Here is a 24600-nt window from a genome sequence, read left to right on the forward strand (position 1 = left end):
ACTCAGTCTTCCCTTTGAAAATGCTATTGTTTATTGCTGCTAAGGTCAATGAAACTATAAGCAAACTGCTTTAGCAAGCCCCACAAATCTACAAATGCCACTACTCTGCATTCGGAGTTCTGAAGATAGTTGAAGAATGGATAAATCAGAAGTATGCAGGCCTCAAATCCAGCAGCTGAACAAAAACTCAGTGGGCTTAAATGGTGTCAAAGCCAACCTGCTGCTTTTCCAACAGATTCCCTTTCCTTTTGAATTGATGGAGGGAGGGACAAACATGACAATTTTCAGAGAACATAGTGAAGAAAGTATGAATTTCTGACTTCAAAGTCTAGGGACTAAATGCTGCACCCTCAAGGGGACCAGAATTTTATCCAGAGTCTTAAGCCATCCCAGTTGTCTACCCAAAAATCCTTCAGAGCAAGGAAAGGAGTCCAACATCTGTCCTGGGTTTCTCAGGGTCTGGTTAAATCCAAGCATTGCCAGATTGGAAGAAGCTCCCTGGTAGAGCCCAGATCTGGTTTGGGATCATAACAAAGGGAAACACTTCTGCCCAGCCATAGCTATGTGCATGTCATGCAGCTCTAATAGTAATTGAACTATCACTTTGTGTGAAAGTCAAGGCTTTTGTACCTCAGCAAAAACTAAAGACGGGAGCATAAACATAACCAGCAAGAGTGAGAAACAGTGATGCTTTTCTATTGCTTGTGTACTTGCCAATATTTTGGTTTAGTGACAAATATTAATCCCAACTGTTAATAGTCATATAAACTAACTCACACCCAACATGCTTCGCATGGTGTAAGTGTTTTATTCTCATCCACTGCAGGAGAAATCAAAGCCTGATCAGTAGGAGCCAAAGGTACTTTTGTCACTGAAAATCACCCTGACTGTTGTGTGCGTCCTTTTCTTCACCAGTAGCCATAATTTTGGCTATTGGTTACGAGTTCAATTTTGTTTTTGAATTTACCCTTTCTGCCTTTTTAATTTAAATTAGATGGCATTTGTAGCCTGGTCTTAATACACAGGGCAATACAGGGAATATAAGGCCGAAATGAGAGCAGAACCTCTATTTCCTTACTTACAGTCATGAGCTTTAACCGCTCCTCAGTGCTGCCTGCCTTACTGAAATAGTAAAGTATAAATGCAGGCAGTTCCAGTTTTCAGATTATATGATCCCAGCCTTCCTCTTTTGTTGTTACTCATTCATCCTTTTTATGTAACTGTTGCCTTAGCTGTGAAAACCATAAAGGTCAACCTGACACTAAAGTGTATCATTGGGAAGAGTCGTCGGAATGGCCGACAAAGCATAGGAGCTTGCCACCCATTTTCTTGATTTTTGGGAAACAGAATGTTGGTAACACTATCCTAAACACAACTGCTCCAGTGAACTACTCTCAAAATACTTCTGCAATTGAATTTGCTCTCTAAGATTGTGGGTGCAATGGGGGGAAGCTGTAAATAAATGGCACAGTCTCACTAACAGATGCATATAGGACGGAAGTAAGGTCAGATAGCGGTGCTGTTGTTTTCCATAAATTCAGTGAATGGATCTGATTTTTATCTCACGTTGCTATAACTGCAGTGATATTACTTTATCCACTTTTATCCTAATATAATGCAAAGTATGCCAATTGTACACTGTTTCTCCTAGTCAAGAATTTCTTGAATGTAATAAGACTCCAGTGAATTTATCAGCATTACTGCAAAAAGCACAAAAACAAAATATGAGACCCACTGAGAGCGCAGCAAGTGCAATATCTCTGTTGTCTGTACCGAACTGTGCTGGTAGCATTGTACTGGGGAAGGGAGCAACACAAAGGCTGCACTAGGCCAGAAATCTCACGAGGATCTGTGCTTCACTTATGCTGGGAACACCTTTCCCATCAAAAGCCCACTTTTACTGTAACTAAATGCTCCAAGAAATCGATAATTTTGTCAAAATTTCCTTTTAAGGGAAAAGCAAAAATTCTGAGAACATCTGGTGTCTTGTTTCAGTATTTTCCCTTCAAAATAATTTCGCTGTGACATGTCGCATAGTGCCTATAAATATGGTGTATACCATACCGTAGTGCAGTCAATTCTAAACTAAAGCAGACATTTCAATCTATCCATAATACATTTATTTTCTGAACGCTGCAATTTCACTCCAAATAACAAACTAAACTTCACGACACCAGTGAAAGAGATCTCTCCTCCAGCGTTCATCATGGAATTTCCTGGGTTCTTCCATTTCCCTTTGCAGCGAGGTGGGTGCAGTCCTGCAGGGAGGACGTGGCAGGAGGGCTGCTTTGGGACTCACCCTCCATGAAGAGATTTGCAGCTCGGGCTAGAGCCCGCATCACCTCGCTTTCCCAACACTCGCTCCTGAGCTGGCAGGCTGGTGTCTGGCCAGGCTGCGCTCATCGGGCAGAGCTGAGGGGGGGTGAAAAGCAGTGTGTGGAAATGCAGCGGGAAGCCGAAGCGGGCCATGCAGCGGGAGAGCTTGCGACGGCTGCAGCGTTGCAGTGGCACAGCGGGCAGTTCCCACAGCAACCCGCCGCTCCCCGCTCCTCTGCACAGGCAGCACTGAGCTGGCAGAGCCTTGCTCTGAGCATGTCAGAAAATTTTGAAAGAAAGGTTACAAACTTCAAGCAGATAGAGATTATGCTCCGGCTGGGTTGCACCTAGGTGTAATTTAGCCAACCTCCACTTCCCATCCCAATAAAACCCACTACCACTGAGCTGAGCCATCCCTTCTGCTGCGCTCAGGCTGTGGAGGTCTGCAACCAAAGCCAGGTTACGCAGCGATTCTGCCAGTCCCAGCAGACACACGGGAGCTTCATCGCTGTCCTCATCCCCACTGATGTTTTCATGAGTTTCAAAAGGGAAGTTATATCTCAGTGAGAGTTGGACATCACACCAAAAAAAAAAGGAGATGAATTTAAAATAAATATTATGTTTGCATTTTGGAATAAACGTAAATTTGCACCAGAACACCAAGCGATGTGAAATGAGACTTACAAATGTGATGGTCCAAGATTGCACAAGGCAGTCACAGATGACTGATACAATGACTGATACTATAATTTAGCTTTTTATGCAGCTTAAATGAGCGCTCAATTCTTTACCCTTTAATCACAAAGTGGCATTTCATCACATGAGTATCCAGCTGTAGTTCAGTAAAAGAAAGACTGCCCAAAAGGAATAGGCAAAGAAATAGGCTAAGGCCTCAAAAAAAACCCAGATCAAAAACATTATTTGAAAAATGAAATATTAATCTGGGCAAGGCTTCCAACTAAATGTTTCCTTTGGTATTTGCTCAAGTGAATGTTATACCTCTAGTGGCAGTAGAAGTGAATTACTTAGCATAATGACTGGAAAACCCAGACTACAGCTAAGTAGTTTCTACATCTTAGATATAGGTATGTACATATAAAAATGCGCATCGTTTTTGAAAATTGAAATCTCACACCCCCATGTCGGTAATTCACACTGCTCAGAGCCTGAAAGTTGAGCAAGAGATGTGACCAGGTCTTTCCAAGTTGAAGACTGTAATTTGTCCAAATAAAATGACAGCACGCAGGCTCACACCCAGTATTTGGATGCGCCCATGGCTTCTGCTGAAGTTACCAGATAGGTCCACTACCTCCCCTCAAAGGAAAGCTCGTTATAAAAATGCCGATGTACAACTTGTCCCTGCAAGCACCTGGGATGGCAAACTGCATGCTGCAGCTGCGCAAGGAGACACACTGCTCTGGAAGGGGAGGCATACGGCAAGACTGGTTTAGGCTGCGACAGTGCCGGGAGTCTGTCTGCGGACACACGTCTCCTCCCAAATCCAGCTGTGTTGACAGCAGAGTCCTCCCCCAGTCTGCCCAGAGGCTGGTGAGCATTGCCCTGCAATAGGTTACCACTCCTCTGATCTGGATATACTTGTTTGAACACTCCCTAACCTATTTCAGTGAAAATCAGCTGGGCCAGCAAACCCTTATTACTTAAAATGTTGGGCCATGGTTGCAGAGACACTTTTATTTCCCTGCAAGGCGAGCTCCAGCTATTTCTACACCCCTAATCTTCGGCTACGCTTTGGCTCTGCACCCCCCACCCCACTGGTCCATGAGCTATTTTGTCTATTTTTATAAACCTAAGCTGTCGGGTTTTTTTAAGTCAGATTCCCCCCACGCCCCTGATTCACTTAACTAAATGTTACAGTCTGTGCCAACACAACACAGTAGATGACATGGGGTTGGAAAAATGGCCAGGAGGCCACTGTATCAAATTTGTCTTCAGGATAAATGTTTGTGAAACGTGGCTTGATACTCCCTATTCCCCCTCTGGATCTGGCCTTTGGTAAACTACATGGCTCGAGTTATTTCGCAGTCACCAATGATCTCGCAGTGTTCCAGCTCTCCAGACCCACCAAGCTCAGTAGGATCTCCACAACAAAAGTTTTTTCTGGCCTGGGCCTTCCTGTGAGTAATTCAGGACATGGCTGTTGCCGAGTTGTACCCTCCCGTGCACAGCTCAGAATATGCCCAAGGCAGGTTGTTTCCAATGCCTTGAGTCAAAGGGGTCACCGTAATACCAGACAGAGAAACACACTCTCACCACTGGGTGCAAATCGAGTGCAGGTAGGATCTATGCTGATGGTGTCCTCTCCAAGTCAATGCACGTAGATTATCCATGCTGGAAACTTCTCAGTTGGTGGTGGCAGCAAAGCCCAAATCCAGAAGCTTTTTGAATTTCCAGGTCAGAGACCAACTCCAGCCGGTGTGCCTCACAGATCTCTCTTTTCTGCAGCGTGTTTGCAACGTACCAAAGGCTGCATGAACTAAGCACAAGACCATCTGCTTTTAGCACAACAACAGTATCTTGTTCTCCACTTCTAGCCTTATTTAAATCCCTTGTCTTTGTCCTGCTGCCCATATTAAGGAACGAGTTCAGCAGGAAGGGCGAGTGGTTTCCAGAGTAATTCCCAGCAGAACTCCATGAGGGAGCCTGGAGCTTGGCGCCGTGCTCCAGAAACAGAGCGTGCCATGTGGAGAGCCCTTCAGAGGGGCCAGGATCAGAAAAAGAAGGACAAACGGTACTTGTGGTCAGCTTTTAAAGACAAATCTAAATATCAGGGTAGGCATTTGCTAACGCGACAGCAGAACCATCCGTGGGGCTGCCCTGCCTCTCCTTTGTGCAGCTGCACAAAGACTTAGTAAGTCGCACAGGTAGAACGCTTGAGCAGCCGAGGTGCAAAATGGATTGTATTAAGTGAAGCTTTTAATAAGATTTTGATAACAATGATTTTTATGTTAATCTCTAAAGAGTTTGTTTTTGTAACATTTAACTGATAAGCATATAATCTAGTTTTAATTTAATCTCTGCAGGTGTTTCCCAATGGTAAATGTTAAATTTTTATTGCTTCCTTAGGCAGCCACAATAGGGGGAATGTCTGCAAGGCTCCTACTGTCCATCCATATGCAGATAGCATAATATTTTATAATAGCTGTAAATCTGACAGGATCGGCTCTTACTTTTGAGATGACATTATAAATATGCATCAACACTGAAGTAAACATCTTTGGAAGGAAAATGAAATAGAGATTTTATTAGAGGTCTAATGAAACAACCATAACTGCTTATTTATAAGAGATGTATGCACACACCCCTGAAAGAAGCAGAGCCCATGCTGGGTTTGCAGCTTTCTGACGAGCAGGACAATGGAGATTCTCAGCAGGGTCCTACAGACAATGCAGAAATAGATCCTACACTTCATAAAGATGATGACTGTCTATAAAACTCTAAATGTTTGCCCTTTCTGAGGTTTCTAAACGATTATAAATACCATGGTGTCTACGACTCAATTATGGCTTCTTTCAGACAGCTTCATGGAGCAAAGCAGACGTCAGGAGTTCCCACATGAAGACCCATAAGACACCGAAGACAAGGAAGAGAACCCCAGCACCTGTCTGAAGCGTAATACAAGCATACTTTGGGCAAAATTCATTCAGTACAAGGCTGGAGAGGGACTTCAATGATCACTTAGATCTTCCGCTGGCCGCCTTCTCAGGAAAGAGCATGCATGAAACCTGCCATTGTTTACATTTAGTATTTTAAAGACAGTTACACTTTAGGCTACATTTTACCAAAAGCATTCTGCTGTTCTGCAGCAAATAGGGCTCTCTGGCATGCTGTGCTCACCGTGTCCACCGGCACATCTCAGGGACCCATTAGCACAGGGAGAGAGCTGAGCTAAAGGACTTCTAAGGTGGAGCTGGCTTGCCTCCAGGCACTGTGGAGCATGGGCAGAGAGAGCTTCCAGCTGTCTTTACTCTCCTGTATAGGCATGCCCTGAAAGGGATTACACTTTAACAGAGGTCTAGATATTTCCTCAACGGTGCTTAGATATGTGGCTCCCAAGGTCCACATTATTAGTCATAAAAACAAACAGTCTAACCTCTGACACAAAAAAGTACATGCTAGTACGTTGAAGTCCCTAGTGACACGAAATGGGAATACAGCATGCTTCCACTGGGGGGAGGAAATTTGAAAAGCTGCCACATGAGCAAGTAAAAAAAAAAACAAAACAAAACCAAACCTTTTACTGGTGAATTAAAGTTACAAGAACAGCTTGTACAGTTTAGGTTGAGCAATTCTTGCTTCTATTATAAGTCAGAACATGTATGCTGCTTTAAGGTGCTAGCTTGAATGCAGTATTTTGTTTCTTTTGATATTTTTTTAAAATGACAAAAAGATCTTTTATGAAGGCTTCTTTATAAATTGGTATTAATAAGAAAACTCAAATAATCTTTTACAACGAAACAAGACAAAAGCAACACAACGTGGGCGTGAATGGAAATGCAGCTACGTCACTCCATTTCTTGAGTTACTTCAAAGTCAAAAGAGGATCTGCCATGTTGTGCCATGGAGCAGGCAACTGTGAAGAAAGACAAAATATCACATCAAGGATATTCACTGTTAGGAATTAAATGCATTAAGAGATATAGGTAAGACTCAGATATATAGAATATTTAGCCCTCTCCTGTCTGCACACTCATTCTTTTCCTCTCAGACTGTGTAAAAATACAATTTATTTTGAGTAACTGCTTCAGTTTGACAATTCACAAAAGGAGGCCCCTCATAAGGTGGCTGCAGTCAGCCTCTCCAACTGCACCACTATAACCTGCGTGCCAATGTTACAGGCATACTGGGCTAGCGGTGAGCACACACAACCCCAGAGCCATGCCCTCTCTACCTAAATACTACACAATGTCCATAGGCCATGGCAGATAAAGAGGAATTCTTTGCTAAGCAAGTGTGAAAATCTCAGGAATCAGGCATAATGCTGTGTTTCCCACAACTTAAGAAAATCTTCTCCGTGATAAATGAGTTGAGAATCTCCCATATAAAGTATTTAAACAGATGGATAATCACCACAGCAACCAAAACCACGACAAAGTCATGGAGGAGCATTCCGTATCTGCAGACTCCGGTCTCAGGTTTCGTGCTGCAAGGAGGCAATGTTTTATGCAGGAGAAGACTGGCCAATACTTTTAGGTAACTCCCACTGGTTTCCAAGGTAGGTGAAAAATCAGAGGGCCAAACATTAGCTACAAGAACATAATTTTTTTATACCTCAGATCAGACTTAAAGCAACCTGATAAACTCGTCGCAGATTCTCTACTGCGTCTTATGTCACTGACTCCTTCGCATCTGTATTTCTGGCTACTTCTTCATCCACGCTTTTTTCCTCTCATTTTTTCCCTACTCTACCAGCATCGTAACAAGGACTGCAACCTCTATCTGCCTCTGATCCCAGAAGTAATTAATTATTTGGGCAAAATAAAGCACCCCAATAAGGAAAAAGCCAAAGAAACAAATCACCTAATGATAAAGGAGAGAACTTCCCACAGATCTGAGATAATTCTAGTCACTGCCACCCATGGCAGTAGTCTCCATCTCCCACATCGCAGATGAGCAGTCTACTCACAGCACATGGCATGTGGGCACACTCGTATACATCCTCTCCATAATTTTTTCACCCACCAAAAGCACTGAGCCTCGCCAGCAGGGCTGTGAGAAGAGCCAGGCTCTGTGAATGCCCCAAACCAAAAAGCTCGGCACCGGTGAGTTCATCAAGCAGCTCTGTAATAATTTTGCATATATCAGTGCTGGTTAAATAGCGATGGCACATACGCACATTTAATAACGTCTGGGATGGGGCATAATCTCTCTCAAGGGCACATTATTGCACGATTGTCAAGTGATGTGGGGTTTCTGCTCTCTGAAGCATCACGCACAGGCAACAAGGACGGAAGAACACCGACCCCTACTCGTACGCATACAACAGTTTTCACATTTAATTGGAGTTAACGCAGGGCTTTTAAAATAACAAAATAACCTAGAAACAAGCTCCAGCGATAAGACGGGTGGAAGAGGAAGGAGAGCAGCACGATTTCTGGTTTTCAACAGGTGGCCAGCGGATGCAAACATTGCTAAATGTGTGATAGAAAAACCAAAACTGAGTCCTGGAAAACTTATAAAGGGAGACCTAAAACCTGCTTTCAGAGATTCTGAACTTTCTTTGTAAATGAGCTGGATGAATTGGAAAACATCAACTTGGCTAATTAATGTGCTTCTAATCTAGCCATTTTAAATTATGCTTTTTCTAATTTGATAATTGTTTATCATTAATTTTAATATCTCTGAAGCATGTTTATGTCTACTGCTCCTCCTGAGACAGATTTCCAAAACCAGAAACACCCTACATTTCATTAATACTCAGTAAACACACTCTTCAGGATACTCTGAACGTATCCTGGAGGCTGAAGTCTGATAGTCTGTTCAAAAACAAGAATTCCAGTTTATTTTTAAACATAAATGTTGAACTCCATGAGCTGATTGACACTTGTCAAGAAACAACAAAAATATTTTACTAGTCTTCACTGCGTGCATTTTCAGAAATTCTGACAGGATTATAAATTCTATATATAACTTAACTGTAATATTATGTAATTTGTGGCTGTAAGACTGAAACTGCTAATGAACTTCTAGCAACTATGAGACCTGCAAAAGAAAATATTTGGAAAAAGATGAGCATCTTGGCTAAGTTACAAATTGAAGATTTATTTATTTATTTATCTAGTGTCTTCCATGATTTTAAATAGACAAAATACGTTCCTTCCTGTCCTAGATTGTTTCATGGTGTTATTGTGAAATGCTAACGGCTGCTGTGTTTATTTCACCACAGGAGTGTGTTCATTTCACGGTGGGTGAAGTCTGGTGATGGGAAGAAGATTCTGCAACCCTGCTGACTGGGCGGCTTCACATAAATCTTGATTATTCACCTGACTTGCAACAAAATATTTTGCTGCATTAATAATCTTGAAGTTGTGAATGAGCGTAGGAGGTAACTATGCTGCTGTATGGTTTTTTTATTAAACAGGGCTTAAAAGCCCAAGTCAGAAAAAAACCCAAAGAAAGACAATAGCGGATACTGCATGAGTCCACAAACGGTTTAACTTAATAAAACCACATAAAGTAAAGAAGGGGGAACCTAGAAGGAAGGTAAGAGCAAGAGAAACGGTTTACAGAGACGACATGCCCCTTCGAGCTGTGCTACTGCACGATCAGAGGTTCACGAACCACCGCATTTGGGCCGAGACTCGCCGATCCTCCCTGCCGGAGGGTCTGCCAGCGCTCGGCAAGCCCCGAGCCGCAGCTGCGGGACCCCACCCGCCGTGAAGGCGAACCGGGGTGCGGGAACCCGCCTGCCGGGAAAGGCAGCGGCCCCAAGGTCAGCGGCAGCCAGAGCCGTGCGGGGCCGGGAGCCCCTTCGGGAAGCCGGCAGCTCTCCGAAGCCGCGAGGTAAATTATTTTTCAACAAGCGACTCCCCGTAGGAGAGGGGAGCCGGGCCGGTTGCAAACCACCCGCTTCCCGCCATCGGGGACCCCTCGCCGGCCGGCCGCCATCCTCGCCCCCTTCCCAAGCGCCGGGGTTCCCCGAAGGGGAGCGATGCCAGCGAGTGAGGGTCCCCCGCCACCTTCCCGCGGAGAGCGGGGGCCGGGCCCCAAGGCCAGGCAGCCCCCTCACGCCTCCGCCCACCGCCCACCGCGCCAACATGGCGGCGAGGAGGCAGGGAGGGAAGGAGGCAGGGGGAGGGGGCGGGGCCCCGTGACGTCTCGCGATGGCGGGCGGGCGGCGCGATCCCGCCGCGCTCCCGGCGGCCATAGCGACGGCGCTGCCTGCAGTGACGGGCGCAGGCGGGGGGGGGGGCGGACAAAGGGGGCGCCGCGCGAGCCCGCACCCAGCGGCCCCGGAGAGGTGAGTGCGGGGCGGGGGGCGCCGCGCGACGGCACCGGGGCGGGCCGTGGGGGGGGGTGGGAATGAGAGACCGAAACACCGACCCGGTTACCGGGCCGGGCAGCGAGCGGTCCCGGTGGGCCAGGCCCCCCCCTCCGTCCCCCGCGGCGGGGAGCGCGGGGCTCTGCCTCGACGCCGGCAGCCCTCGCCCCGCCGCCCCTTCCCTCGGTGGGGCCGCGAGGAGGAGCGCGGCGGCCCGGCCCGGCCCGGCCCCTCTCGCCCGCGGGGCTGCAGGGCGGGGAGCGGGGCGGCCGCGGCCGGGCTGTCCCGTCGGGGCCGGGGGCCGAGGGCAGGGCGGCCCGGCCCGGCCGTCGGTGTGTGCGGGTCTCGCCGCGGGAGACGGGGCGCGGGAGGGAGCGGGGTGCGGGGTCGCCACGGGCAGGGCAGGGCTGGGCTGGGCTGGGCTGTGGAGGGAGGCCGTTAGGGCGCAGGTGCCTCAGCCTTTATCTCTGCTGCTCGGAGCTGGAGGACAAAGAGGATCAATTAAGCGTCTGCAGTTACTGCTGTTGCTCTGCCTTCAGCGGGTGCGCTCGGAGAGTCGAAGCGAACGCCCGTCTTCCCGCAGCTCTCTGAGGAAGGAGTGTTTTCCTCAGTTAATCTGTGGCACCTTGGCGTTTGAGCCGAGTTTTTGAACCTGGTCTGAGGCAGGGAGGCACGTAGCACTAATGAGCACAATACACGTTTAAAAACAACCTGAAAGTAAAAAAATAGAGACTAAAGCAAGATGTGCCCTTGAAAGTCTTCTGTAGGATTCTTCTGAACCGTTTGGTGGAATGGATCAGCAGCCGTGCACAGCTGCTATTTCATTTTGCCCTGCTTTTGCATGTCTCTTGATTGCATTTGAATATTTTTTTTTTGTTACTGTCACCTTTTCAGCATTTGAAAAAATAAAGGGAGGAAAATAATGTAGTCCTAATAAATTTTTCTGTAAGTATCAGCATGATTTATGCATGTTGTAGTCATCCATGCTAGTAGGTAATTCTCTGAGACTGCTTCATTTTACAGCATCCTGGAGACAGTTACTAATTATATTTCTCATCACTCTGTAAAGAGGTAAACAGTAACATGTTTCAGCCCGGGCTTTGCAAAGTATCGGAGTAGTTCCGCCAGTTTAAATGTGACTCTCCGCCTACTTAAATACTCTGCAGAATATGTGCCTTCATAGATTAGCAAATTGAGGTGAGGTTAACCAACTTGCTCAAGGTCACGAAGTGTCAGTGACAGAGTTAGCAATAATGGAATCCAGCCATCCTGGCTGCTGGGTTTGTGCTCTAATCATTGGATGACTCTTCCAGATAATTGCGGGTAGTTTAAACATTGGTTTGCGTAAGCACACGTTAAAGCCTTCAGAAACTTTTGGAGAAAATAAATGTTGCTAGATCTGCTTCAGTCAGATCTTGCACTGTGTTGGCATGTAGTTTAAAGTAATTGCACTGCTCGACATAGGAGGGAGCTTTGAAGACGACTTTGTTGCTTGTTTTGTAAATATGCGCTCAAAAGGCATCAATTTTATTGAGTATATAGTGTAGAAAGACTGTTTGTGTAGACTTGGAGGGTAGGTCACAAGGCAAAACAAAAATAGATTGCACTGTAATTAGACAATTTTTAAAAGGAGAATGTGGAGACTATGACTGTAAAGAGGTTATTGTCTGAATAAAGTGTTTACCAGATGACATTCTGTAGACTTACTTGCAGTTGTTAGGAAGAAAACCCAACCAACAAATGCACTCCAAAGCCATGGTGATGAGGCTGTTGGAAGTTAAAATGGGAACAAAAAACTTCCTTGCTTGGTTTATTTTTTTCAGCAGATACTTGTTAAGTGAAAACAAATCACAATCGGTGTTATTTCTGACCCTAGAGAGAAGTCGTGTTTTGCTTCATGTTTTTCTCTGTCGAGCTAAATTTATGAAGAAAGGGATTTCAAAGGAAACGCTGGCAGATCTGTGCTATTGTGACACCAGCAGTATATATTTAGTAGCTTAAGGGGGGAAAGATCCTTATTGTGCTAGGAAAAAAAAACATCAGTGACAATTGTTTGTCTGGACTTCAAAGAGTGTTGGAAAGCAAGCTGGCATTGTTCAGGTGTTACCTTCTGGCCCGTGTCCTGTAACAAGCATTACATTTGACAGATTTCTGCACCTGCGGGGAGTTTCGTTGGCGGTTTCATAGGAGAAGCCCATCTGCGCCGTGCAGGTCACAGATTGAGACCACAGATCTTGGTTTTGTACAGATTTGTGTGTGCTTACCCTTATGTTCTACAAGTAACGATGGTGACTATTGACCGTTTAGCGATCGTGGTGAGGACCTGCTGCACTGCTGTGCGCAGGGTGAGGAGCGGCAGCCAGCTTTCTTTTCAGTGAGCTGGCTGGGGTGCCGAAGGCAGGTGAATCTGTGCAGAGAAGTTCTGACGATACAGACTTTCTCTGTAAGTCTTCACGGTTTCTTGTTGATGAGTGCTGTGTGAAAGCTGTGCTGTTATTAATGCTACCCCATCAAATCTCCCCAGTGTGTGTATAATGCAGTCTTTGGGAAAAGTACTTTTACTGATATTACTTGGTGAGATGTCCCAGTAAGGTGACTTCTAAGCCAAAGTGATTGTCTCAAAAAGGGTGCAGGTTGTTTGCTTAGAAACCCAGAAATTTGTACCCTGAGTGACGCTGCTGTGCCAGCAAATGTGTCTAATCTAGGCCTGGGTTTGCCAGATTTGCTTTTGCCAGTTTGAGCCTTAACTTCTTATCCAGCCAAATTAAATAAGAAAAGGAAGCAATAACAGGGTATGCTTTTTTCAGACTGGTGGCTTTCCACCTGCAATCCTGGGAGGTTTGCACACTGTCTTTTCAACAGATGCATAAGAAAAATGAGCCTGTTAATAGTATTGGTGATCCATACCTCACCTGATGTTGTGATTTGTGGGTTTTTTGGATACCTAAACACTTGCCACTGGCTGGGCTGAAGAAACTGGAGTTGTGGTATGATGCCAGGAGTCAGAATGAAGCTTGTGCAGTGTTTAAATAAAAAAACCAAAAGCATCAAAATAATATTTATTATAAATATTTTTAAAAATTATTAAGGATAGTCACTTTAAAATATCTAGTGGTAGTTTGCTATTGGTTGTACAGTAGTTTAAAACACCTATTAGGAAAAAAAACCCTTTTGTTAATTTCAAACGTTGCCTGTATTTCTATTGTGCATAACATATGCAGTATAGATATGTATGACAACCAAAGATTCTCGCTGCTGCGTGGAGCTAACTTCTGTAACAACAAAAAAAAATCTTAATCTTCTGCCTATGAGAAGTTTCAGAAGAAGTTATTTTGTATTCCTGTGAGCTGGCAGTTTTCCCACATTAGCTCTTCATGTAGTCTTAACGTACGGAACGATGAATCTCGCTTTGCAATAGTGCGTAAAGTTGTTCAAGACAGAATGCTTACACTTGCTGCACAAAGTGATTTCAGAGTTTAATTCTTCTGAAGCAAAAGGGATTCACCAAAATTCTAAGAAGCACTTGGAACCCAAATTGCCACTTACAGAACTATTTCTTTTCCTAGACCCTTCTTAATAAGGTAGCAGAACATCAACTTGGAACACTATCATTGGGGATTTGTTTTCAGCATATTATTAGTAGCATTTCAGTGAAGTGGAAACAAACCTGTGCTCTGAAGAGAAACTGGATCTTGGATAAAAATTTTCCAGTAAGAGCCATGAATTTAAATTTTATAGGGATGATTTGCTATTTTACAAGATAAATTTAAAAGCTTAGTTTCTGAATAAGAATCAGAACCTGTAAATCTGAAGGTATGACAGATGTACCCTAGTAAACACCTAAACTTGTGTCATGTTTCAAGTATGAAACATGTATCTGGTGCTTGGAAATGTGAACGTCATGATGTTTAGAGCACAAGAATAAGCATTTGGTTTTTTTAATTGTTCATAATGCTAGGGCTATTCACTGCTAGAAAGTTCAGAAACTAAATTTCTTAAGGTGTGACCAAATCAGTTTATTAGACTGAAGAACAGCTGAAACAGACATTGTTTTATAAAGCTTCATTGGAAGTGGAAGTTACAGCTAATGAGTCAGTAGGAACTTTTTGTTCTTTTAATATTTCCTACTATAGAATAAAATTAAGCCTCAAAGGACACCTTCGGTTTGATAATTAACCTATAGGAGCTACAGTAAAATATTATATTCTTGGGGGAAAAATATATGTAGCTGTTTCACTTGGTAGTGTGTAAAGTTAATGGTATGTGTGCTGAGGAGTCTGGCCTTAATTTTATTTTATGAAATACATTTGGGATTGTTGCTTGATTGGGTCATGGGTTCTGGTTTTAGTTCTGGAATGTCACTCAAAATAAAACAAAACTGTGGGGGTGGCAGAGGGAGAATTATGATGGTTGTACTTTAGTTAGAGACGGTGGTGGTAGAAAACCTCTCTTATTTTTCAGTCAAATAGTAAATCCCAAATCTGTTTGTTATTATTCATCTCAGTTATTTTTCAATTCATTGCCTGTAACTACCATGCAGTTGTAACAAGAGTTTAGGTTAAACAAGGCATGAAGGTGTTATGTTCCCCATTCTTTTGTTCTGAATCTCTGGGCTTTGGCATACCACAGTGCCCATGTGAGCAGATACCTAAGTTGTTATACCTCATCCGGGAAGGTCACCACTGCAGAGAGATTCCTGACTAAATGGTGATTACTGCTGCCTTATGTCTTCATGTTTCCTCATTTCTGCTCTGTTTTTCTCAAGTGTTAGTGTTTCTGTGGCAAGGATGGGATATCTTTTGGTTGGTTGGTTGGTGTTGCAAAGACCTGGGATAAGCAGCCCTTGTCATGGGCTGGGACCCCAAAATGCTGCCATGATACACTGAGTTAGTGCTTATCCATTTATTTTATAATAATTTGTTAAATAGGTGGAAATCAGATGTAAACATTTTCTATTTCCGTATTTTTTGAAGGAACTTAAGTAAAGGTAGATTTATAACCAAGCATCAGGTTCTATGTTTCTACACCTTTGTTGACTGCCTCAGTTTAGTATAGACTTATGGAAATAATCTTCTTGCCTTTTGTTTTTTTCTTCCCCTTTTTTCCTTTAGAATTGCCAAAATGCTTTGGAATTCTTAAACGATTCAAAAACTGAAGTCTCTGAGGATACAAAATCATAAGAACACAAGAAGCAGCAAGGAGGATTCAGTGCCAATGCAGCAACAAAAAAGACAGCCAGAGTTAGTGGAAGGAAGTCTTCCTGTTTTTGTTTTTCCTACAGAACTTATATTTTATGCAGATGACCAGTCAACACACAAGCAGGTGTTGACTCTATATAACCCCTATGAGTTTGCCTTAAAATTCAAAGGTGGGTTTCTTAGGTTAAGTTTTATTTAAGGGTTAGCCTGTGATCTTGACCAGTCCAGTTATAATTCATGTAACAAATCATATTTGTGACAAAACCAAACTCATGTCTTTACGTGTGCCTGTTGATGAAGTTGGTGAGGTATGAATTCATGATTTGTTACCGCTGCTGTCCTTTTCATTGCAGTTCTTTGTACAACTCCAAATAAATATGCGGTGGTTGATGCTACTGGTGCAGTGAAGCCTCAGTGCTGTGTTGATATGTAAGTAAAAGTTGGTTTGGTTTTGTCTTTTTTCTCCTAATGTATGACACTTGATTACTTTAATTTCTTTTATTATTTAAGATGTAGTAAATAATATCATGCATAGTGCAAACTAAGCTGGATAAAGATGTAATATTTTCCTAATCTGTTATATTCTTGTACCATCTGCTCTTTGCTGTTCTTTCACTCTAGGGCAGAGATATTACAATAGTGGAGATATTTCCTTCTTTAATTTTGTCTTTAGGCATACATGAAATGCTAGTAAATGCATCCTGTAGTATACTTTGTAAAGCAGCAGCGAGAGTAGCATAAGCCTCCTCTGAGTACTTTTTTTGTTATTTCTAACAAGAAAAGCAAGACCACCAGGGCTGGGATCTCTGTGAGAGAAATGTTTGCAGATGAGCAAAATGAAAATATATGCAGTTCTATGGGGCACACTTTCCTGGGCCATGTTTAATAAAGGTACTTTTGCCTACCTTTCACCCCGACCACTCTCACTTCAGACCTCTCTGTCTCCCCTTTACCTGTTTCTCTTATCAGGTCCCAGCCCAATAACAGCGAAAAGAGGAAGGCCAGTTAAGTGACCACAGTAATGCATATAATTCAAAGTAGAGTAGGTGGTATAAGCTAAAATAGCCCAATTTTTTTCATCATCTGCTTGCCACATTGTTCCTGTGCTGATGCGCAGATACAGCTAAAGGAAGTATGAAGGATCTAAAAGAGCAGACTGAGCTTTCTGACTAGAAATCTGCAAACTGTAAAGCACCTTCTGAAATCTCTGGATAACAAATGGCTGTATGCAAAAAACCCTGCTATTGAATTTATTATCTTTTGTTAGACAAATAATACCATGCTTGGGGAACGGCTCTTCCCAGTAGACTGTTTTCCTTAGGTGTAATTTGGAAAATTCCAAGGACTCACCAAATAGAAAGGAAGTTTAAAACATGGAACTAAAATTTTCAGTGGGCAAGGGTGACAGTCCTACAAATGGAACAAAATGGGTCAGAATATACCAGTGTATCAGTGAGCTATTCTAGTCTTTAACAGACATTTACACAAGCTTGAATTACATGTGGTTCATCTTAAACAAATGTATTTTATTTAATAAAGGAAAATAATACCATATGCCTGTTTCCAAGGGAATTTTTTGTGTAGCAAAACCCCCATCCCATTCCAATGATTGCTGTCTAAGGGCAGTGTTTACAGCTAGGATATGAGCAGTACTATGCAAGTATGGCCATTTGCCAGATAAACAGATATTCTACAGAGCTTCCAATTATGCAATGGTCTCTAAAAAGAAACAGGAGAATGTATCTGTTTATAAGGGTCTGCAGAAAACATCTCTTTGCTTGGCAGCGGATGCATCTCCTCATAGCACAGTGTTATGTAAAGATTCTGTTTAGGTTGGTCGTTAGTACCCTGGTACTAAAAGTAGAAGCAACAATTTCAAAGGAACTGTTAAAGGAAGAAATAAGAGTTGAATCTGCTGTTCTGATATGCTGAGAGTTGTATGAATTAGGATTGTCGGGGGGGAAAAGCCTTTTGTTTTAAGGAAGGCAGTTGCCCAGCCAACACTGGGCTTGCTGAAAGCCTGTCATAAGCACACTCTTTTGCCTCTAAAGTGACGTAAAACTACCTACATTCCTGCAGCCTTCTCGCTTGGGGGATGACTTAGTCTCTGTTTCCTTATTGAATAGTCTGTTCAAACTAGATACCAGTAGCAAGACCTCGCTATGTATTAATGATTGTAGATACCTTGATGTGATTTAGTTCCTGTAAATGAAGACTGAAACAGAGAACTGCTGTTTCTCGCAGCAGTTCAATGCATATATTATCACAAAGATAGGTCACTTGAAGCAATTTTAAGACTACTATCCTGTATTGCTAAGGGTAGAATAATTTTTTCCTCTCATGAGATGGCATCCTTCTTGAAGCCAAATCACTTACATGTAGGTATTTTTTCAGATTAGCTGCTGTTACTGTAGAAATTTAGAACAGTCTTTCACCAAAAAAAACCACTTTGGAAAAATAACTAAAATCCATATTAACCCTAAGAGATGATATGACTTCAAAACCTAAATGTTATAGCTTTTTAATGCTAGATATGTATTTTCGTGTTGAATCATAAATGCAGAGAGCAGTGCTCAGAGGCCTGTGTTGCCTTTGAACAGTGTTATTTTAAAATTGTGCCTTTTGTAGTTCCCACATAAACTTTTCCCATGAAATGCCATAAAACTAGAAGGAATGCAACAACTCTCACCCTGTCTCACTGTTGAAGCCATCTTGGTCAATGTATTCAAAACAGTAGAGCAGCAGAGCAGTTGTTGGACAGTGAGAAGGCTTACCAAGAAAATAACCAACTCTTCAGCTATCATTCAGAGAGTGTGTCTACGCTGCAGTGTGAGTTGCGGTTGCAGCTTGGGTAGCCACACCGGCCTAGCTCTTGGTAGCCAGTGGGGTATCTGCAGCATCATGCCCTTCAGTTCAGGCTGCGAACCGTGCTCAGGGTAGCTAGAGTGATGAGCAAAGGTCTGACAGCACAGAGCTCTATTACAGATATCCAGATTTATTCACTAGAAGACAGGTGGGAAATGTTCATGTAGATACGGGTTTGTCACTTTTACTGCACTGCTACATGCCCTGAATGGTGGGCTTCTGATTTTGAAAGTTTGTTTATGTTTAACTGCCTCTTGAACATAGAGGGAATGAGTTTCCTTCTGAGAAAGTGTAATTGTAAAGCTCTGAGCCTGGTTTCCTCAAAAAGCTAGACTTTTGCCATCATCTGTCCAAGTGTTTGGTAGTCTTACTTTTCTTCTTTCCTTTTCTTGTCCATTCCAGTCCCCCCATACCTTTTAAAATTATTGGCCAGCATCAAACAACTTTGATAAAGGAGGAGGCATCTTTCAGATAATTCATGTTTCGTGCAAATTGGCAGCTAGGCCTCAGATTGAGGCAAAAGTGTGCTTGAGATAAATAATTAACTGCTCTTTTTGGCCAGCCAATTGGAGCAGATATATTTGAGAACCAGAGCGAACACAGGGAGAGGAGAGAGAAGGCAAGATGAAATCTTTAACAGATGGAGTGATGGAGGAGGGAATGGGGATCTGTGCTATTGCAGTGTATCTGTGTATGGGGTAAGAGGGGAAACATCATGACATAGGGTGTAATTCCACAGGAGACATGCTTTGTATTTGTTCCTCTCTGAAAATGTTGTTTCCCTCTGCAGCGTGATTCGTCACAGAGATGTTCGGGCTTCTTACTATGGTGCGATAGATAAATTCCGTCTACAAGTGTCTGAGCAGAGCCAGAGGAAAGCATTAGGGAAAAAAGAGATTATTGCTACTCTACTTCCATCTGCAAAGGAACAACAACAACAAAAGGAAGAGGAGGAAAAACGAATAAAAGAACACCTGACGGAAAGTGTCTTTTTTGAGCAGACTTTGTGTCAACCAGGTAGCTGAAAGCTTTTACCCCTCCAGTCTTCCAGATCAGTTATGAATAGCTCGAGGCCCTAGAAAGCCTAGACCAAAATAAATTTGACAATAATTCTTTCTACTTACCTATAAGACTGCTGTCTTTACCTCTGGGGAATGGTAGCGCCCAAGAACCCAAACTATGGCAATTCTGCTTATGCTGTCTTGAGTAACCAGGACCCCTTGCTGCTGCAGGTTTTGCATGTCATACCTTGGAGGGTACATCCTCTGTTCCTCTGGTGTAGAACTTCTCTTACGGCCAATGGGAATTTATCTGCGAAAGAATGGTAGTTAATTTTTCCCTTGGGCTCCTTCAGAACATATGCCCCTTCTGAGTTTGTTCCAAACCCTTAATCCTCCATTTCCTGATGAGCAGGAAATATTGCCAAAACATCTTCTAAAGTGCTCCTTGTTTTGCGCCATCTCATCTGTCTTTCTCACCAGTACAGAAAAGCCCAGTTGCTAGCTGAAAACTCTGCACGTTTCATACGTGAGGAAGTGAATCAACAGTGTTGGGTAAAACCTGGACCAAACAGTTAAACTGAAGCGAGGTGGGGAGATAGAAAAAGTATCAAGTTTTACCAGAACTGAATCTAAACTAATCCTTGACAGCCTACCTTCTTGTTAGTTTTACTGATTTATACTGTAATATTTTTGTCGCAGTTTTATTTTTATGGCAAGAACAAAAATCAATTCCAGAAAATAGATTAACCTGCTAGAGAGTGTTCCTCTTGTTAGAATCAAACTGTTTCACTATTTATACGTAGCTTGTTGGCTGGTGAAACATCTTTTACTAAAAAAAACCAAACCCTCGAGATAGGTATTAGTAGGATACACAGTTAAAACAAACCAACAAGATCTCTGGGCTCACAAAACAAAATGTTATCCAGTACAGAGGGTTTGAGCCATCCTGAACAATCCAATACTGGTCTTAATCTAGGTGCTGTTTCTCTGCTTAAAAACCTTGTTGACTACATTATATTGCTTGCTCACAGAAAAACAGTAAACAAAGCAACTACAGTCTTTGCATATAACCTGCAACCTAGAAGTAACAGATTTATGGAATTAAAACAGGACACATTGCTATAGTCACTGAGGATAGAAAAACTTGATAAAAACATTGGCTTATTTCCAGCAGGTCTTAAGAATTTGGTTAGAGGTATTCTACTAACGCGTTAACAGCTCTTTTCAGATATTACACTGTGCCTTTGAGTAGGTTCCAGCTGTTAAACTGCAGTGCAATAAGGAGTATGAAGGACATTTCATCTGTAGTTTGCATTTCTGTATTCTGGTGGTGTTGGACCGTCAGAATGGTTCACTCTCACAGTTTTAAAGTAAGATTCAAATATTATTAGGTTGTGGCACGTAAACTGGTTCTGGGAGGTGCAGCCCTCGAATCTCCTAAAGGAAGAAGGAGAATGCATCTGGCCCAGGAACCTGCGCTCTTGCTGTAGCCAAGTTTTGTTCTGGAGGTGTAAGCAGAGTTATCTGCCTGTGCAGCTCCTTTAGGTGCTCTTGCCTAATTGATTACTAATCACTGAAGGAACATGTCAAGGAATGGAGTTGGGATGCATAGTGAAACCCCAAGCGTTGCTGAAACATTCAGCTGTCATGAGTGTGTATATATAGCTACTGGGCCTGGCAGGCTCTGTTCCTCCAGAAGGGAGGGGTTTGGAAAATGGTGTGAAAACAAGTTCCAGCATCAGAACAGGGAGCAGTCCTCTCCACTGCAAAATGCAGAATGTTTAGGAGAGTGGGTGTAAGAGTTGTTTTCCACCCCCTCCAAACTCCGAAGGGAAAAGAAAATCGTGGGATACTGCAGCTCCAATGTACCGCAAACGTTTTTGCAGAACATTTAACATTGATATTGGGTAGATATTCCTCATAATTGGTACCATCTTGTTTTTCAGAAAACAGAACTGCCTCGTCGGGACCTAGTTTACTAACAGTCTTCCTAGGAATAGTGTGTATTGCAGCACTAATGCTACCTACATTGGGGGAAATGGAATCCCTGGTGCCTCTCTACCTCCACTTAAGCGTGAATCAAAAGCTAGTAGCTGCTTATGTTTTAGGTAAGTATTTTGGATTTTGCAAATGTTTTCTTGCAATTTCTGTGATTTGGGAAACTTCTGTGTTTGCCAGTGGCTTCAGGAAACTTGATGGAGACAAAGCACTATATTACAGTTTGTTTTGCATCTCCACTTACATTTTAACTTGCATCTATAGTGATATCAGTGTAAATTAGTTACTCTAAGTATTTTAGACCAGATTTTACTCAATATTTATTATATAAAGGCCCCTACACATTAATTTCACCTTCATTGATGACTAGTCAACTGTAGTCATCTGCCAACAAAATTGAATGGAATGTCCTGTTTCTTATTCTTATATTGAAATAGAGCTACTCTATTGCAGAACCTAGATCTCTTGTTATTTAATTTCTCTGTCAAACCCAGATGAGCTGGCCTGAAAGGCTCTGTTCACTACCTTGTTGATAAGCAGTTGAAATGTGTTGAGATAACTTGTTGTAAACCTTTCCTAAGAGACCACTATCCACAATTCTTCCTGAATTCTACCTTGCTCCTGAATTAGCAAGCATAGAGAAGTTGCACATTTCATTTGTTATGACTATTTTTCTATAACTATTTCAGATTTGAAGAACAGTCACTCTAAACTCAATTCTCCTGTCCCACTACATGGCAGAAATGAGGATTTAAAGGAAGCGAGCTAGGCAGCTTCAAACTGATAGCTAGAGGTGAGGTAGTGATGGGAAAAGGTGCAAGTTCTTGATGGTTAATGCGCACACTCAGTTGACTGACTTATGCAAGTCAGTCTGCTGAAATGGCTAAAAAACTCCCTTGTTGCTAACCAGAAGCCTACGTCTTTGCCTGAGCCGATGGTGATGTATTTTCAGATCAGGACCTTGCAGTATTCCTTGCTTTAATTTTATCTCCAGTTCTGAAAACTACTCCAGCGTCTGCTGAAGCCAGCTGTAGTGTTAAACTATTGGACTTCGGATGTTTGCAACGACGTACCTGTTTCTAGATCCACTCTGAAGCTCTTACAGGCTTTGATTCCTTTGGTAGCAGCATTTTTAGTGTTCATGAGAAGAGTAGTCTTCTGTATGCAACTCTTGCTCACCTAGAGAGTTGATTGCCCTTAAGATGACAAAACCACTTTCTTCCCCAAGGAAGTACAACTGGATTGTGTAGCACTGGATTGAAAAGGGAGGTTAATACCACACCAGCTGGGCTGTGTGACATTTGAGAAGTATTTGCTTTACAGAAATGAGTTAAAACCTTTATTGCCTGGAAGTCCCTATATAAGTCGTACAGACTGTCCTGTAGCACCTTCCAGAACCCTCTGTTATTACTCTGCGATGGTTTAGGTAATCCAAGCTAAGGCCTACAGCAGTTCTGGTAGTACTGGTTGTCTAAGCTAATACAGACCTTAAGAAAGAGCTGAAGCGTCATTCCTCTTTAATGGATGTATTGCTTATTTAATGGAAGGCAGCATTACAGCTCTGTTCTGTCATGCTTCTATCTTCAAAATCTTTATAAAGTAAATAAGTCAGTGTGTAGCAGCAAGATAGTAAAATAGTCTCAGAAATTTCTTTATCTGTGGTGAGATCTGTAGGCTTCAGCTAAGCTCCCTGTAGTGACAGGCTATTATATTAATATCACCTGAGCCTGCGAGAAAGTCCAGTTGCCTAAGAACTGATAAATTACTGTTTTGGTGTTATGTAAGGCTGGAGTTCAAGGGGCCCTAATGTTTTGCCATGTGCCTCTCTGCCTTGTGCAATATAACTCATGGCTAAGAACTTGCAGATTTGTACTTCTGGTACCTGCACATAAAGTGAACTTTTCACTGTGTCACAAGTGGGTTTATTAGCCCCCCATTTCCTACTTTTGCCTGGTTTTAATTATTTTTAACCTCTATCAGAGCAGTGCTTTTTTTTTCCCCTCCCTCTTTAAAGGACACAACAAAGTCTGTAGAAAGCTCCTTCTGCAGACTGACAAGAAAGCTTAATATCTTTGTCTAAAATTAGTCTTAGATCAGTTATTCTGCACAGAGCAGAAGCAAAAATGCCTTGGAGCCTTCAGCTAAACTGCCTTTCTGATGATTCAGCATCTGAATGGCGCTGCCCATAACCAGCCCCCCTGAAAACTGGTGGCTTGTGTGCTAGTGTTACGCTTGCCTAAGTCAAAATGTCAGTGTTAAGATGTTCCAGTAGTGAGATTGATAGTTTAGAGAATTTATAGCTTTGTTGGCGTTTAGTTACTAGACATACTGCACTTCAGTGTCATTGTTAAACAGATTTTCACTACCTCAAAATACGGAGCAATACTTCCACTGTTTAAGTGAAGTAGATATATAAATCCGTTCTGCACGTATTTATGCACATTCACCTTGTTTTCTGGCCCATGACAGGGTAAACTGTCTTTCTTTGAAATATTTTATTCAGTGAAATGAAAGCATTTAGTTCTTAATTCTTGTCTTGCAGGTCTCATCACCATGGTTATTTTGCGAACGTGAGCAATGAGTTAATAGGATGTCAAACACCTTACTTGTGTATATTCACATCATGAATGTGGACTGCCTTTTACTCCCATTTGGCTCATTCAGATGCTAGCAAACTGTTCAGTGATTTAAGATACCTTCAGAAGTGTAATATATTTTAACTATGTATAATAAATGAAAGACTCAAAGCACCTTTTGGTGCTTCTGTAACAGACAGCTATGAAATGTTCAGTGATACCTGTGAAAATAATTTGAAAAACTTTTATATTTACGCCTACTGTAAAAAATCCTTATTAAAGCAACATTTGTTATTTTTAGTCTATGTTCACATCAGTGCGTGATCACTATAAAAGCAAACTGTCTTATGTAAAACGTTCATTTGGTTTGTGGTTGTACGTGCTGAGGCTGGTGCATAACACTTCTGTATACATACCAGAAGGATGAGAGTCATGAGTAATCATAGGACAAAATGAAAAATTCCATCAGTGAAACTATGAAATAAACCATGAATTTTAGGCGAAGAAGTAATTTTCAAATTGCTTACTTCATTACAAATATATCATTGAGTGCTCGTTTCCTTACCTGGGGAGATAACGTCTGCGATGGACGTTTTGTATCGCAACTGTAGAAATAAAACCAAGTTTGATGATCAGGTCCTTTCATT

The 24600-nt window shown here is 42.5% G+C and overlaps 1 protein-coding gene across 2 annotated transcripts; it reads left to right on the top strand.

The window, feature by feature from the left end:
• Positions 1-10157: 10157 nt before the first annotated feature.
• MOSPD1 (motile sperm domain containing 1) lies at positions 10158-24258 on the top strand. 2 transcript variants are annotated; one of them, XM_064462953.1, is made up of 7 exons: positions 10158-10294; positions 15427-15683; positions 15867-15942; positions 19169-19395; positions 21326-21487; positions 22067-22170; positions 23920-24258. In XM_064462953.1, exons 2-6 carry the CDS (start codon positions 15530-15532, stop codon positions 22144-22146), a joined length of 699 nt encoding a protein of 232 aa, XP_064319023.1. In that variant the 5' UTR covers positions 10158-10294; positions 15427-15529; the 3' UTR covers positions 22147-22170; positions 23920-24258. The 2 variants fall into 2 exon arrangements, with proteins under 2 accessions (XP_064319023.1, XP_064319024.1); XM_064462954.1 differs by lacking the exon at positions 22067-22170.
• Positions 24259-24600: the final 342 nt, after the last annotated feature.

The sequence above is a fragment of the Phalacrocorax carbo genome, chromosome 11 (assembly GCF_963921805.1).
Source record: "Phalacrocorax carbo chromosome 11, bPhaCar2.1, whole genome shotgun sequence".
In the NCBI taxonomy this organism is placed as follows: domain Eukaryota; kingdom Metazoa; phylum Chordata; class Aves; order Suliformes; family Phalacrocoracidae; genus Phalacrocorax; species Phalacrocorax carbo.